The 17982-nt window shown below is 38.3% G+C and overlaps 1 protein-coding gene across 2 annotated transcripts in view; it reads left to right on the plus strand.

Moving 5' to 3' along the window:
* The window catches only part of sema3b (sema domain, immunoglobulin domain (Ig), short basic domain, secreted, (semaphorin) 3B), a 55763-nt gene that overhangs the window by 17024 nt on the left and 20757 nt on the right, over positions 1-17982 (plus strand). For both annotated transcript variants that reach the window (XM_026916436.3, XM_026916445.3), the window contains 3 exons: positions 14260-14527; positions 14696-14853; positions 17842-17904. In XM_026916436.3, the coding sequence (XP_026772237.3) occupies positions 14398-14527; positions 14696-14853; positions 17842-17904 (351 nt within the window). In that variant the 5' untranslated portion in view covers positions 14260-14397. The remainder of the gene's footprint in view (positions 1-14259; positions 14528-14695; positions 14854-17841; positions 17905-17982) is intronic.

Below are 17982 nucleotides of genomic sequence, written 5' to 3' on the forward strand. Positions count from 1 at the left end.
TAAGTAGAATTTGCTGGAATAAATGCTTAATGATGAAAAGAAGTGAATACTTGCAGTAATGTGTAAGATATCTTGCTTTTTAGGCATGCAAGAATTGACTATTTCTTATCTTGAAAAATAAAAGACACTTAAATGGTGTCATATCTAACTCATGAGAATTGCAGAAGTGGATAGATACAACTTGTAGTTACTCAGGAAGTCAAGTAAACTTAAGTAAACCTTCAAAATCATTTCACTTTCACTATTTTCACACGCAAATTAATTTACTCAGACCTGAACAGAAGAATATTTGTTTTTATTTAATTATTTCTAAGAGCTTCATAATCAGACATAAATTAACAGTTATGATTGTTATAGGGGATTTTCGGAGTATTACAATTACAAATTCCCATTTACATCTTTACAATGTTCATGTTGACATTAAGCAATTTTAAGTATGCTATTGACCATACTTGCAAAGATCAAACTACTTTTATGAGAAACTGATTAAGACAAAGCACATAATTTCAACATTTTTTAAACAAAATGTTCCAAAATAGTGTGACTGCTACGACCTGTCAAAATTAACTGGAAAATCGGTGAAGTACATATTTATGTCCTTCATATTCAGCATATTTTTGAATGTCGATTTGCGAATATTAAATGAAAAAAGTACACTGGAAATTTGTGTTCCAATTCATGTTAAAGATTTACAAAACAGCAAATTTACTCCATAGTGCCTCATATGTGCCTCAAATAACTAATTCAAACAGAACTAGTTATTATCATAGACTAGTTCTATTGCAGCAATAACTCTGGTTTCAATTAACACTTCAATGCATTTCTGCACTTCATCAATTTGAGCATTTAATATATCTATTTTAACTCTTAAATTCACACAATTTCTTTTTATTCAGTCACTGTTTTAACGTTTTCTTATCTAATCCACTTTGACTTAAGATTGGCTTTATTGGCAAGATACAAATCTGCCAAAACATGGGGAATTAAATGATTACACACAGAAAGAAATAGAGTATGAGAAGGAGGGAGCACAGGGAGCTGGCTTGAAACAGCAGCAGAGTAATTAAATGTCTATGCTGACAAGAGCACTAGTGACACAAAATGAAGAAAAGCACTGTCATCATATGTGTCTATAAGTGTATGCTAGTGTTAACAAAGCCAATATATACTGTTATCTTTTTTGATCACATACCTTTTGGCAGTATATTAAACGAAATCTTTATTTTTAGCACAACTCATTCCAGGTGCTATGTGTGTGTGTGTGTGTGTGTGTGTGTGCGAGAGAGAGAGAGAGAGAAAGAGAGAGAGAGCATGTGTGTGAGTGGGTGAACATGTGGGTAATGGTGATTTCCCAGGTGGGCGTTTCCGTGGAAACAGTAAATGGCCCACCTGCAGACGTCGTCTGGTGTTAGAAGTGGGATCGCTCCTTTAACTGAACAAGGCATGTGCGTGTGTGTGTGTGTGCATGTTAAGCCCATCTATCACCTTTTCCATGTGTTTCTGCCTTCAATTACCCTAAAATGAGGGGTTTCTGCCCTTTCAACTGATGAGACAGCTTTTCTAGAGAGGGAGGGGGTATGAATGTGTGTGTGCAAGGAACTTTAAATGTGGGACTGCAGTAAAGGTGGAGCAGGATTAACTCAGTAGTGATAAAAGAGTTTTTCCATCTGCTTCTGGTCAAGGCGGTGTGTGGTTTGATACACACTCTTAAATGTGGCTCCTGTTTGAAGGAAATGATGCATTCGAGCACTCATCTAGGAAAAGTGAGGTCTAAACTGGATGCTGGTCTTTTTCTATTTCTTTGTTCTTTTTTTTGGAGCTTTCTTTGGCTTGATAAAAGTGAAATGAATTGTAAAAGGAAAAAAGGTTCTCTCTCTTTTGCTTTTCCTCTATTTTTTTAATTATCTGTGGGCTACATATGATTTTCACACTCACGCACTGTTATTAGGGTAATGGCAGTATTCGACAACTGAAGAGAACTGGTGAAACTTCTATCTCTTTCTTGTTTGCTTGAATATCATTACTCTGTGTGTGTGTGTGTGTGTGTGTGTGTGTGTGTGCGCGCATTATTAGTATATTACCAGAGGCCATGACAGCCTCCCTGCAGCATGCCTCAGCATTGCAGGCCAGACTCTCTCACTATCTGTCTCACACACACACACACACACACACACACACACACACACACAAACACACACATCAGTCAACGTTAGCCTGGCAGAAGTGTGCTGCTAATGCAGCTCTTACAGGGGACAGATGTGCATATGGATGTGCTCTGCAGGTATTAATACCAAGAGAGTTTTCTGTATGTCCTGCTGAGTGGGTGTGAGGAAAAGGGAGAGAGAAGGAGAATGAGGGATTGTGAAAGAAATAGGTTTTGAGTAAGATTTGGAAAAACATAGTGGGAGCAGGACATACTGTAAAAGCACTCAAACAGCTCAAATTAGAAAGGAAACTTTTCGTACAGAGTGACCAAACACAAAACCAACTACAACAACACACTGTCCAAACCTCAATAAACTCTACCCACTGCTGAATTGCAAAACCTTTCCCACCCACAAATTCTCACTGTGCACAGTACACACAGTACCCAAACACCAAACCAAACACAACAACATACAAAAGCCGCAAACCAAACAATCCCACACACACACACACACACACACACATGCACCGAACTACAAGCATACGTTTACAGAGTGATCAAAAAACTCATCCCACCTAGAGACTGTCCAAGCACCAAACCAACACCATCTGCATGTGCTTCAAACACCAAAACAACTACACACTGATTTCCCAAAAAATGAGCTCCCAAATGGCAGACTAATCTAACCCATACACACTTTCCTTACTCCTGACCAACTAAACAAACACTATGCCAAAACACCAAACAAACCTCACCTACACATTACCCAGACAACAATCCAGCCATCACTACAATGACCAAATGCACACACACACACACACAAACACACAACAAATGGCAAATCAACCACACTCACTGCCCAAAGACTGAACCAGTGCCACATAGATGCTATCCAAACGCCACTCAAACACCAAACCCAATGACATGCAGTGCTCACAATCCTCCACAATACAACCACAATACACTCTACTCAATCCCCCCAAACACATCTTGTCCCAAACACAAATCCAACTACATACACTATCCAGAAACCAAGCCAACTCACCACAATCACTTACCAAACACCAGCCAAACATGAAACACAACAACATACACTATACACCAAACCAGTGCCACACAGACAATGACCAAACACCAAACCAATCTCACCCACACACAGTGATCAAATACCGAACCAAGGCCACCCACCAAGACACACTGACCAAACACCAAACCAATCCCGCCCATACACACTGACCAAACGCCAAGCTAATCATACAAAATTGTCCAAATATCAAATCAAAGCCCCTAACACACACTCTGACAAAATAACAAACCAATCCTGCACACACTGTCCAAACACCAAACCAATCCCACTCATACTCACAATGACCAATCACCAAACTAATGTCACACAGTGACCCAACACCAAACTAATCCCATCCATGTATACTGCCCAAACACCAAGTCAATCCCACCCTTACAAACGCTAACCAAACAATTTATCTCAGAAAATACATTGTCTAAATATCAAACCAACACCACACACACACACACTGCCCAAACAACAAATCAACCTCCAAATATAAGTGAACAAATACCAAAGAAATTCCACCATACACACTGCCTGAGCACCAAACAAATCACACACCATCTAAACACCAAACCAACACCACACATAGGCACACACTGTCCAATTCCCACCCACGCACTGACTAACTTTACATCTTATTGATAGTACTTTGGACATTTGTTTGTGCATTTCCTATTTCATGTTTCAGAATGTTTATAAGTGTCCATGACAGTGGGTGCCACACTTACAACACTCATAACTTAACATAGCTTATAACTGTCAGTGTTTTGTATATGCTCTTGTCCTGCTCAAATAACAAGTGACCACTGGTGTTATAACAGTTCCATATAATGTAAACTTTGTGGCAACGCATCAAGGAATTGGCTACCAGGTACAACGAGAAATAAAGCATACAGCTGTATGATGTGACATCTTGAAAAGTAACATTATTCGGTCTGATATAAATGTTATGGGAGAGAAATATTTGAAATACACAGCATGAAAGAGTGTTCAGACTTATGGATCAGTTTAGCAAGACTGCGCTGTTAATGTGCTCTGCAATGCTGCTCCGCATGGCATGGGAGAGATATGCAGAGAGCAAGCTAGACAGGGGCAACAAAAAGAACAAGCTGACCCTGTCTTAATTAGTGTCATCTCATCTAGAAAGCACCTGTCTGTCATCTATAATCCCACCTCAGCATGGCCCCATGGTTTGTGTTTGTGTGTAGCAGGGGGTTCACAGTCTTTTTCTACCAGAGGTCAAAGTGGGCTGATGAGATGGTGTGAGATTCATTCTGAACTACTCTACCAAAATAAATGTGTGCATTTGTGTGAGTTCTTGAGTGTGTATATGAGTTTGGGATGAAATGCAATACCACTATCTGTGTCTGTATCTGTATAGTGTTTTTAAAATTCATATCTGTATCTGTATTCGGATTTGAACCTGAAGTGGGTGTACCGCAAATATAAACTCTACCATTATTACTCTGGAAAGCACTGAAAAAAAAAAGCTTACAGTCTGTGAATAGTATTTTTTTAACAAATTTGGTTGGTTCTATCCCAAAAGCATGAATGCTGTAAATACATGTTAATAAATGTGGTCTTTGGTTGTCCCAAAAGCTTTAGATGTGACTGCCCATAAGGAAAAACCTCCCATGCACCTTTAGTCTCACCGGATGCCAGAAACCTTTCTGGCAAAGTTTCTTTAAAAACAAACAAATAAACCAAAAAAACAAAAAAACAAACAATAGTATATTCATTACATCCAGTATTCAGCTACATGCTAATTTACGTGGCAGAGGTGGGTGATTTAAGAAAAGCATGTGAGAGGTCTGCTGTGACCACAATGGTGTGTATAAACTCGATAAATGTTCACTCATCTTTCACTCTGTGTGTGTGTGTGTGTATATACCCCTTGTGACTCTGGCACTTGGGTGGGGTCAGAGATGCCTACTTCAAAGACAGAAAGGATTAATGTTGATGGGGATTAACTTCATGATGGAGTGGCCCACAGAGAGAGAAAAAGAGGGGCAGATAGAGAGATGCTCTTTTTTGAGGGGATAAAAGTTAGCCAAAAAATTCACCACTTATAATGGAAATAATTTTTGTAACTTTGTAACTTATAATACAAATTAAATTACAAATCATATCTGGTAGCCTTTCAGTTCTTGTGGTTTACATTAAAAAAAGAGTATTGTGTATTTGTGATATTTTGTGTAAGGTGGTCTTTAAAAAAAAAAAAACATGGCATGACTTGTACGACAAATAATCATCTATGACTGGCCAATCACAAACAGGTTCTTCTGGGCTCTTGGCTAATCAGGTTGGAGAACTGCTATGGGTGACACAGCGACAGTCACCATAGTGATAATCAATCTCTCAGTGCAGGAATTTGTTTTATGTCTCTTGTTGTTGTGTTGTCTGCTGTCACTGTGATTAGCTGGAGTTCTCATGGTCAACATGACGCACACATACACACACACACACACACACACACACACGCACGCCCACGCACACACACATTTCCACTCAGAACTGTATGGCTGTGCGTCTTATAAGTGAAAGAGTGTATTTAAGGTCAGACAGTATTTCTTCCTACACATGTGGATCATTTTTCTGTGGTCTTTTGATTTTCCAACTCCACTGAATCACTGAAGAGCTTATGATGACCTAATGTGCATTTTAATCTTCCACTTCTTTTTCTCTTTAACTATCAGTCTTGTTTTTTGGAGGTTATTACTCATTTCACCCAAAACTATTTTTAAGTGATATCCTACTTGTCCTCCATGCTACAACTATCTTGCTAACATGGCACTGAGTGTGCGTTTTACATTCATAACCTCTTAATTACATTCATTGCCTCCATTTTTTTCTTTCTTTTTTTTTAAAATCAACTCTGAATGTAGATAAGTGACATAAAAATCACATTTCATTGCTCAGCTAATTAAAAGAGTGTTTTATTTTGGCTAAGACGCAACTAGCAATGAAGCTACTGTTACGCAGCTAGCTAGCAACTTACTGTGAGGAAAACAAACACTTCTTATTCTAGACTCTAGCTGGTTAGACACTAAAGTTCATTTGATCTGAATGCTTAATAACGGGAGAAAGAAAACAGGCAAAAATACTATAATCAATATATAAGTTGATTATATATATATATATATATATACATAAATAATACTATAATCAGCTAGCATTAATCCAACACGTCTTATCCTAGATGATAGCTAGTTTTACCACTATCTCTTTCCTCTATGCTACAACTAGCTAGATAACATAATAACATGGCATTGAGTCTCTTTTTTACAGTTAAAGACTTAACTCTGATTCAAAGAATTAACAATGAATGAAAGTTAAATGACAGAAAAAAAAATTTTCAGCGCTTACCTAATTAAAAGAGTGCTTCGTGTAGGCTAAACACCACTAGCAGTGAAGCTTCTAATACCAAGCTAGATAGCTACTTATAAAAGTTGCTAATACTTTTTTATTCTTAAAAGTAACTAGTTAGATGCTAATGTTCATTTGACCTTCATTCTTAATAGAAGGAGGGAAAAAAAGACAGAAAGACTAAATATAATCAGTTATCATTTACCATAAACTAACTGTGTGTGTGTGTGTGTGTGTGTGTGTGTGACTGTTTATTGCACTTTATGTAGTCTTGTGTACTGTTCTGTGTTGTACCATGGTCCTGGAGAAACAACATTTTCTTCCACTGTATACAAGCTGTATAGAGGAATGACAATAAAAACCCACTTGACTTGACTTGTATGTGTGTCTTTGATAGCTCTTTGTTTATTTTGCTTATAACTAGGTATGGCCTTGACAAAAAGTAATCTACGTTTATCTAAATGCCATCAAATCTTACCTAAGTGTAATCACCATGTTTTGTCACTGCTAGCTGCATAGCTGAGCTACTCCACAAATGTCACTAAACATAGCACCTTCGGCTAAACAGTAGTCTACAACTATGAATGAACCAACAAATGAATGAATGAATGAATGAAATTTGTTTTATGTGTGTATGTTATTTTATGTCATGCATGAGCTCATTTGCTTTAAATCACTCCAGTGTTCATTAGCAACATTCTTCAAGATGCCATACAGACATATTGAACACGATCACAATCCCAATGCTTTTTTTTTCTTGATAAGAAATCTCCACTGTCTCTTAATGAAAGGAAGAGGTGTTGTAATCGTTGTGTATCTATTGTGTGTGTGTGTGTGTTCAGTGTATTCTTTACGTCATGTTAGTTTGTTTAGAGCAGTGGGATGCTGTCGCCCAGGGCTACATCTTATTACTCTAGGAATGTGTATGTATGTGTGTGTGTGTGTGTATTTGTGTGTGTGTCTGTACATGCCTACAAAATCAGGTACAATCATAAATAATCCACTGTTTCCACCACTAGTTCCTTTTCCGCCTCTGGCACTGGTTTGTTATTATTTCGTTTCAGGATGAACTGTACCATGTCAAACTATGGTAACAATACTGTACATTAACAAGTGTTGATTATCTGTATGAAATCATGCTTATCTTAACTATAGTGAGAGGGAAAGTTTTCTTGTCTGATTGGTTTGTTCATGTCTCATTCTTTTCAAGGGATTTGAGGCTTTGGATTGCGCCTGGCAACTCTGGCACCGTGCCCATACACAGATACTGATCGAGCTTTCCAGTTTTACTTGGTAGTGTGTGTGTGTGTGTGTGTGTGTGTGTGGTTTGGCTGACAGCAGTTGAACTTGGCTTATAACAAACTGATGGCTGTAGTGACACCCATTGTGTGCATACACACACAGCGGTTTGAGAGACAGCTGAAATATCTTGTAGAGGTTTAGCATATTTTATTGCCCTGTTCACCACACTTCTCCCTCCCTCTCCCTCCTTCCCTCACTCGTTCTCTCACTGCTCTCGAGTTAAGTCCATTATTTCTGCCTATAAGTGTTATGTAGTGTGTGTGTGTGTGTGTGTGTGTGTGTGTATGTCCATGATGCAGTGCACTTGTGGAGGAGTTTGTGTGCTTTCCAAAGTGGACTGAAGTGCCTGCGGCCGGGTGCAGAGAAAACCGCTTTTGACGCATATGCACATACACGCACTCACACACAGACACACACACACACACACACAGGGACTTGTCTCTGTCCTCCCACAGTTACAAACTGCTGTGTGCTTTACATCTGGACTCTACATTTACCACTATGTGTATGTGTGTGGGTCCTTTCTGAAACAGAGGATGTGCTGTACTGTAAAAGAGTAAAAGTAAAAAAAAAATTGCTGTACAGTTTCATTTTTGTTCATTTTTGTATTTTTCTACAATATAGATATATTCTTCAAGGTACAAAAGCCATTAAGGTCTAATTATGTATCTGAAATGAGATTTAAAAGTAAAGACGAGCTGTTCTTTAAAGTAAAAAAAAGATATAGCCTTGAGGAGACCACATTATGGATAAGCATTTGTATATTATATCCCCAGGTTGGTATAGTTTTCCTGAGTGTGTCTGGAATGTATTAGGCCTGTGTATTGGACTAAATTGTGCTGCATAAAAATATCATGAGGAGGCAACACAATACATACGTACATTATGTCCTCATATTCAATATATATGCTTGCTACATAGAGTATAACATAATGGACTTTTAGAACTATTTGGTATTCGGGAAAATGCCTATTGGAAATTGCTTCCATGTTAGGGTGTCCAAAACAGATGGCATCTGCCTTACTGCCTTGATGCTTATGCTTTATTATAAATCAGTGTCTCAGAAAGCAGAGGTTCCACAGATATGAAGATATCTGTAAGGAGTTAGTTTGCGATCAGCTTCAAAGCCAGCATTCATCTCAATATTGCAAAGATGGCAGTGCGCTAACGGACAGTAACTCCTAAAGTATCACTGGGGAAAATCAAACAAATATGCTATATACTGTGTCTACACCAGCTATATTTGTTAGCAATAAAATCAAAACAAATACATATAATTTAGAATTATATACACACTCCCCCTCTGGCTGGATTTTCCGAAGTGTGTTATTTCACTTATATCACACAGTGATTTGCCAACTATTTACATTTTGAATTTAATACTGAATGTCACCACACTTTTTAATAGTTTATAGTTATTGTTATAGCAATGCAACTTGCCGTTTTACAGAGAAACTGGAAGAGTGAAGACTTTCCCGTGCCTCCCATAAGTGTTACATAAATGTCTCCTAGCCAAAAACGTCACCACATCAGCGATTATATGTTTTTTCTTTGTTAAACAGCAACATTTTTTAAAATCTGTTTATTATTAGTCTTAGACTATGTGGAGCATCTGCCATACAACTCTAATTTGTTACTATAGAAACAATAACTTCAAAAGGCTGTAAAGTGAAAGTGTGTGTTGGTGATTTAACATTGGACCTGCGGTAGTCTCTGAAATACATTTAGAAAGATCGCAACTCACAGAAAGAGGGAGAGAGAGAGAGAGAGAAGGAGAGAGAGAGAAAGAGAGAGAGAGCTTGACATAGAATGTTGAGTCTTCCTTTTGGCAGACCTTCCATCCCTCTCTCTTTTTCTGGGACTGTCCCATGAATGTGTCCCCCTGCCTCTCTAGGAGCAAAAGCCTCTGATCTCCTGCTGTCTCTCGCTCTTTTCGTCTTTTCTCCTTCCCTGTGTGAGCGCAGACCTTGCCTCTCTGCTTTCTTCTCTCTCCATTCTTTCTTTTCTGCTCCGCTGTGTGATAGGAGGCTCGGCCTGCTGGGAGGAGGCCAGACGAGCTGCTCAGGAACAATCGCCTCTTTTCTCCTCCTCTCATTCTCCTTCAGTCTCTCACTCCTTCTCTACCCTGGCCTCTTGCTCTCTATGCTTTCACGACCCTTGCTTTCACATGTCGATGTGCTTAACCCAAAGAGGCTTATGACACAGTAATTACCTCTCTGTCTCTCTCTCTCTCTGTCTCTTGTTCTGACTATCCCAGTTCACATCTGTTCAAAGTTTGCTTTATAATGTGTTTTTTTTTTTTAGTTAAAGCATTGCCAATGCAATTATGTAATGATAAATATACAGTATAACATAAAACTCGATCACTCTCTACCTCTCTCACTGTAGACCTGTAGACATTTACCAAAATTTTATGGAAGGAGTCTCCAGTGTCGGTGCATTGTAACTGTCAGTACTGAACAGGAAATTTACAGTATGTTTCTCATAAACGTTTAGTGCAGGGAAATACGTTGGAACTATTGTTGTCATTATCATCATTATATCCACACTATAGTAGTAGTGGATAGACATGGGGTTGAAAAGGCTAGTGTATTACTTTTCTTTTTTTTTTTTGAGTAAATTTTAGTGGTTTTCTTAAGATCTTACTTACTTTATTACTGTTTTTATTGCCAATGGAAGTGACACGTTATTGAATTGCCAAGAAATCAGTGGGATCATAGGGTTAATGTATATTTTAATATTTTTACAGGCCATGATGTATCTAAGTAATTCTACTCATAGAAAATCAAAGTCAATTTAAAAGGACATGCACAGATGAAATAATGACTGTTGAACAATTGCATCAGCGTATTATTGAGATTGAGATTGTCATTAACTCTGTGTTGATTAACTGGATATTATGTCTAAATTAGTGTATTGAGAAAAAATGGTGAGCATATTAGGTTCCTATGTATTGCCTTTTTTGTTTTGCACCCAAGATGCTGGATTTATGGGACACCCAGTAAAGCTAGAGACAAATTAATTACATTAAACGGAACACATCAAAAGTTTGGATCAGTTTCCAGAAGACGTCTTTTTGATGTGTTCTTTCATTCTTGTTCTCTCACTTTCACTGCTATATTAGTGTGAAGGGGTTTAGTCCTACGAGTTTGAAATGAACTGAGCACCTATTGTTTTGTGTGTGTGTGTGTGTGTGTGTGTGTGTGGCTCTGGCCTCAGCTGTAATGAAGACATATTGTAAGGCAGTGGCACAGGGTTTAAGGAGGTGTGAAGGACATGGGATGCACTCGTTTTTCTCCTTATTTCTCTCAGGACTGGGATGGTTCTGCCCTACCCAACCACACCTGCCTTTGTCTCTCTCCGTGTGTGTGTGTGTGTGTACACTTTATATAGGACGACATTCTCGGATACCAACACTTTGTGATAGAATATCTCTGCTCTGTGTTGTGTTGTGTTGTGTGTATGTGATGCATTATTTATTAAATAGTGTGTGCAGCTAATAATTGTGAAACCACACGTGACTCAGAGGCATACTCAGAGGAGTGGTGGAAGTGTGTGTGTGTGTATGTGTGTGTGTGTGTGTGTGGTGTAAAGAGGACTGCATTAGGAAGTGCTGAATATGCAGCATATGTGTGCAGTGTAGTCTCTTGGTTGGTGTGTGTGTGTGTGTATTATCGCATTAGGGAGCACACTATCTGTATTCCGTAAAGTCAGTAGGTCGTCTCTCACCTCTTCGGTCCTGCAGATTAAACCTCTTTAATATTCAGCACTGCAGCAGAGTGTGTGTGTGTGTGTGTGTGTATACGTGTGTCAGAGTCAAAATGCTCTTGGCCTTGGTGGTTGCTGTAATGGATGAAAAGATTGCAATTTATTCTCTCTCTTCTAGCCTTGCAAGCATGGGTGCACACACACACACACACACACACACACACACACACACACACACACACACAAAGCTAGTTTAGATGTTGTTACCACTGACAAATATACAGATCTATTTAATGAAAAGAGAAATGAAGAGGAAGAAATGGACATCTGCTTTTCCTTTAATGAGCCCAAAGGGAAAAGGCAATAGAGAGAGATAAAGGGAAGGAGGGAAAGAGACTGGGGGTGTGGGGGTGAAGCGAGAGAAGGATAGAATAGAGAGAGATAGAGGAATGGACAAAAAAGTGATGCAAGTAAAGAAATGGACAGATGGGGAACGAGAAGACAGGTTGAACAAAGAACAGGATGGAGTGACAGAAACTGTGGAATGGAAAGTAATTGGAGAAATGGAGAGAGAAAGGAAGGGATGGAGAAATCATTTGAGAGAGGGAGAGGACTGGGAGATAGTGAGATAATAAATGAAAAATGGAGAAAGGGGCATTAATTTAGGAATGGTGGGATAGAAATGGAGGGAAGAGGATACAAAAGGATAGAGTGATAAGCAGGGGTACAGAGGGAGAAACTGAGGAAAGGGAGACAGTAAGATGCAGAAAAAGTAATATGGATTGAAGGAGAACAGATGAATGGAGGGAGTAACAGAAGGATGGAGGGAGAAACGGAGAGATGGGGAAAATAGAGGAATGTAGTAAAAAAGGGAAGATGAAAGGAGAAACAGAAGATGGAGGGAGAAATAGAGGGAAGGAGGGAGAAACTGATGGATGGCAGGAGAAACAGAAGATGGAGAAACAGAGGGATTGTGTGTGTGTGAGTCTGAGGTCTGGCACCATCGCTGTGACCACTCTGTCCATTCAGTGGTTCCGTGGCCATTCTCTGGCAGAGGTCCACGACTGGCGGCTTAAACACACCACGTGTGTGTGTGTGTGTGTGTGTATGTGGGCTGGAAGGCTTTTATCAAATTGCTCCACATAGTTTAATAGAATGCAGTGAAGAGGCAACAGCAGTAGCCCATTTGTGCATTCCTAAAATTGTGTATGTGTGTGTGTGTGTGTGTGTGTGTGTGTGTCAGCATTTGTGCATGCCTGAAATAATCTGCCTTATTATTAGTTGGACACATGGGAAAATAATGTTATGAATGAAGAGAAAGTGAGAGGGAGGGGTATTTTAATGACACAGTGTATTATTAATAATACTACTCTATGTAAGCTTAAAGAGTAAAGGCTATAGAGAACTATAATAAGAAATAACACAGAGGCTGCTGAACATATATATAAACAGTAATCATCAAAATTAGCAGATCTGTGATTAACTGGTGTCCTGTGCAGGGTGTGTTCCTACAGTACCTCATGCCCAGTGTTCCCAGGATTCACCACAACCAGCACCAGGATAAAGCAGTTACTGTAGATGAATGAATGAAATGAAATCAGCATATACTTTAACATTAACAGTGGTGCGATATGTCCTGATGCAAAGCAGTGTATTAGTTTCATATAACAGCATGTGTGTTATTCCGTTTATACCATAAAGTTTATTAATTTTCCACACAGCATAATTTTTAACTGTTTATAGTTAGATTAAATGCTGTGGATCATCCAGGAGACAAGTTAGTTCCTGTTATCACCTAGATTATCACAATGATAAAAAAAATCATTCACTCAGAAGCATCTTTTCTCTCTCTTGAGCTTACTGACAAAAAACGCAGCTTATCATTTTACAGAGAAACTCCTCTGTCCTGAAGTCTTCCCCGTGCTGGGAAACTTTACAAAGCACTGTGACTGTTACAAAGCGCTGACACTCGGGACTCTTTTCATAATTGTTGTGTGAAAGTCTCCTAACAAAAAACTTAATTACTAACTAATTACAACCAATTACTTTTTTTTTTTTGTTAACAACACTTAAAAAAAAAAAAAAAATATATATATATATATATATATATATATATATATATATATATATATATATATTGTACACCCTGGGAGTGTACACCCTGGGAATGAAATTTGAGAATTCAGTCGCACTGTGGTGTAATTATAAATAATTTGTTCTATATTTGATTGTAATTATTTATTATTATTTAATAATAATAATAAAGCTTATTTTAGAAAGGAAAAAAAGAAAAACATTTTTCATTTTAAAGGTACAGTGAGTAATTTGATTAGCTTAATCTGCTTTGAGAAAAAGCTCTAATCTCGGTTCCACCCCAGAATGTGTTATAAATAAATAAATAAATAAATAAATTTATAAACTACCAGCGTCCAACCAATCAGACCTAGTGTTCCTACATGCCTATACGTTCAGGAAGCTCCGCCTCTTGCGCTAGCATTCAGGCTTTAGAGTGATTTGTGGGCGTGACTTTAGAGGGATCAGTAAATGGAGTGCTTTGTATGCTTGCATCTGGAGTTTCAAAACACCTAGATTCAGCTAACTTCAGCCAACATTGTTGACTATACTTTAAAAATTTTCTCTTTCTTTTTTATTTATTTTTTTCCAGTTCTACGATCACATTGTCCGATCTGGAACATTCAGGAACCCTATCACGGAAACCACTACCAAAGCAACGGACCAACCACTCTCCTGTGCATCCACCACCTTGAAGCCCATCTCTAATCACCTTTGAGCACATCTGAAGATGATGACTATGAAAGTTGTGGTAATGACTGTGATGCTCGGCCTGATTGCTGTCAGCTCATCGTCCAGTGGATCATCTGTGTCTTCTACCTCTTCTTCTTCTTCACCAAGGATGAAGCTTACTTACAAAGGTGTGTGTGTGTGCACATTAGAGAGAGAGAGAGATGATTGTTAGCTTATTTCAGTTCTAGTTCAATTGCCACGTATGCAGATATCCTATTTTGGGACTTCCATTTAGAAATCTGTATGCATTTATGTGTAATTGTGTGCATCTATGTGTATCTGTGTGTGTGTTTCAGAGCTCCAGCAGTTTAATGGAGTAAAGCGGTATGAGTTGGACCGATCGTGCTGTTTCGGATCACTCCTACTGGACGAAGAAAGGGGCCGGCTCTTTGTAGGAGCACAAAACTACCTGTTGTCACTCAGCCTGGACAACATTGCTAAGCAAGAACAAAAGGTAAACACTCTTCCAATCCTGCTGAGCTATTGCGCTAATGACGGGTGTGACAATTAGCTGATGAGTTGAATCAGATGTATTAGCACCAAACTGTGTAAATGTGCTAATGGGCTAATGCATGCTGGAGAAGAAAATAAGTCAAGGGAAATGGGCTGGGGGGTTAATGTGTAACACAAATGCTGAATGTAAAAGAACATAGGTTAAAAGAAAAGGAAATAAAGAAAGGTAAATAGTACCATCACAAGTGATAGTAAAGGATGTGCTTATGATCGGATTAATTTCAGTTTTCTGATTAATGACCACATGACCTAGCTAATGACTTCAACACACACACACACACACACACAGGTTTGGACAAACCATTAATTCATTAGCTAGCACATCAGAAAAGTGGAAGCTCTGGTGTTCTTGGCCAGTCCCATGTTTTGCTTGGCTGGGAATCTAATTAACTAAAAAATGTTAGTTAACATAATTTATCCCAAATGTACAGGTACCTTTTTAATGTAATTTTTATCTGACTAATGAAAATGGTTTTTACCAGTGGCTGTAAAGATTAGTTGATGGATCTCTAGAAATTAGTAAATAATGGGATGTGGGAATTAGTGCCAAATTATAGTTAGAGTATCAAAGTGTGTCAGGAGAACAAAATATATGAAATAATTGGTGCTCATTATATTAAAAAAGGCCTCAAATAAAAAAAAATAGTTTGGCAGTGAAAGCCATTAGGGAGCAGTTTTGTGATGGACTGCATGATGATGCTATATCAGCTCATGTCCTCCATATCAGCACATTAAGAACACTGATGTTAAAGAAGCAATATATTGCTGTTTCTTATTGCATGCAGCTTGGCCTTTTCAGTTGTGGGGCATGTCAGAATTTATGATGAGCTGTGTTGGATTTTATTTTGTGGTCTCTTATTGTGTTAACATTTTTGATGTATCACAACCTACTCATTTCACAAAGCTACACAAAGCTCTGCCAGATCCTCAAGTTGCATGAAGGCCATGCTACTCTTCAGCTGAGCTCAAATTAATGCCAGTCAATCTGTCTGCTACATTGCACTTGGCCATCAATTCAAGAAAGACTTTTAAATTAATTGTACAACAATTTTATCAAATAACAAATTACAGAAAAACAATAATTAAGTGTTAATGGACAATTCCATGCAAACTTCAGCCTTACCATTGAAAACTAAAGTTATGAGCTTAGGAAAACTATTCGTAAAATGTTCACTTGTGTATATTTTGATGTATTTAACAGCTCTGGTCAAGGTACAGAGAAAATTACATTGTTTCTACATTGAATACCACCAAATATACATCAAGTACTGGTTCAGACAGGTCATATCCATAACCCAAAAATGTCACGTCCATAATGCCATTTTTTTCCTTAATGATGTATTCCCAAAACAATAAATATTTTTTAAATCTATGCTTTTGCGTTCATACAAGTCTTTATATAATACATTCTGTATGTATGATGCTTTCTATGATGGTCTTTAAAATTGACAGCATTCTCCCACAAAAGTTTGTCCATTTGATGTCACATCTATAAAGCTTAGAAATTGATATGTATCTGAACATATAAATCAGTACATGAGTTTTTTAAAGATTTGTCTGCATTGTCCTCAAGACGTTAAATAACAACATATGCAAACTGACTCAGTGATCCTAAGCTTGTCTCTGCTGTGAGACATTTTGTTAACCGATGTGATTGCAAATGTCACATCCATACCACTGGAATTGCCCAATTGCAAAACTGAAACTACAGGATTCTTGTTAGTTCACTTACTAATGCTAGCTAACTATTCTTCTTTTGAAAAAGCAATTTGCGCTACCTGTTAAAATGGTGTAAATTTAGCCATGGATTCCAGAGAGTGAATCTAGGGCTGTGGCATGGATTTCAAAGTAACAATACAGCAGAATTACTACATATTTATTAGAAGAGCTGAGTCCTGTCCTGTCAGATCAGCTTAGATTCACATAATGCGCATAATGGGAGACTTACAATGGCTGAGATATATAGATGACTAAATGATGTGACAGCATAAACACACTACACTATGTATAAAGGCAACTCTGCCTGTCTTTTTCTCTCTCACCATTTAGCCATTGATCATTGTGTTTGTATCCCGAGGCCCTGCTGGCTCTTGGCCAAGATTGGAGATTTAGATAAAAGGGATCTAACAGAAAACTATGACTGCTTTCCCTTAATTATCCAAAAATATGTCTGACTGATAGGTGAGCTCTAAAGGTGTGTGTGCTTTTCAGAATGCTGTGTGTATTTGTTTCTGTGTGAGCAGAAAAGGAGAAATGCTGGTTCTATTTTAAAAGTGTAACGGTGATAACTGTCGGTTTAAACGGGTGTTAAAGGTAATCTCTGCAGGGCTTCCAGATGATACCTGATGACTTAAAGGTGATAAAGGCCAGTGTGCTGATGAATGAGTGAGGGATTTTCATCTCCTCTAGAGTGGAAAAAGAAAGATGAGAGATGAGGTCACTGCTGAGGGCAAGAGTATCACTGTCTAGGAAAAACACGTTTTTTTTTTTTAACAAGTATTTTTCTTACTATCCTTGTAAGGACCTTGCATTGACAGTAATATTAATGGAGCTAATTAATGGTATACTGAAATCTAACCCTGACATTAATCTCAGTAACTAAAAGGAAAACTTTTAGCTCATTTAGTTTTTGAAATAAAAGCTGCAGTTTTTGTTAAGAAAAAGCATTTTTCCTTGTGGATGTCCCCACAAATTCAAACCTGGCAGATATTCCTATCACAGGCGTTACTAGGCCACATACATCTGCATATCTAGTGTGTGTGTGTGTGTGTGTGTTTGTTTGTGTGCAGCCCCTAGTTGTGTTTTTAACAACAGGATATCCAGAGAGAATGTCCCTCTGGCTACTGGACAAGTCAAACCCTGCCTAGGTCATGACCTTTTCTTTAACCCCTGCTTCTCTCTCTCTCTCTCTCTCTCTCTCTATCTCTAGATTTACTGGCCAGCACCTGTGGAGTGGAGGGAAGAGTGCAACTGGGCAGGAAAGGATATCAATGTAAGATTTTATCAGTCACAACAAGTTGCCTACTACATTGCAAAGCGCCTGAGTATCAGTACTATGGTCTAAACAAGC

This window comes from Pangasianodon hypophthalmus, chromosome 8, assembly GCF_027358585.1.
Source record: "Pangasianodon hypophthalmus isolate fPanHyp1 chromosome 8, fPanHyp1.pri, whole genome shotgun sequence".
Classification (NCBI taxonomy): Eukaryota; Metazoa; Chordata; class Actinopteri; order Siluriformes; family Pangasiidae; genus Pangasianodon; species Pangasianodon hypophthalmus.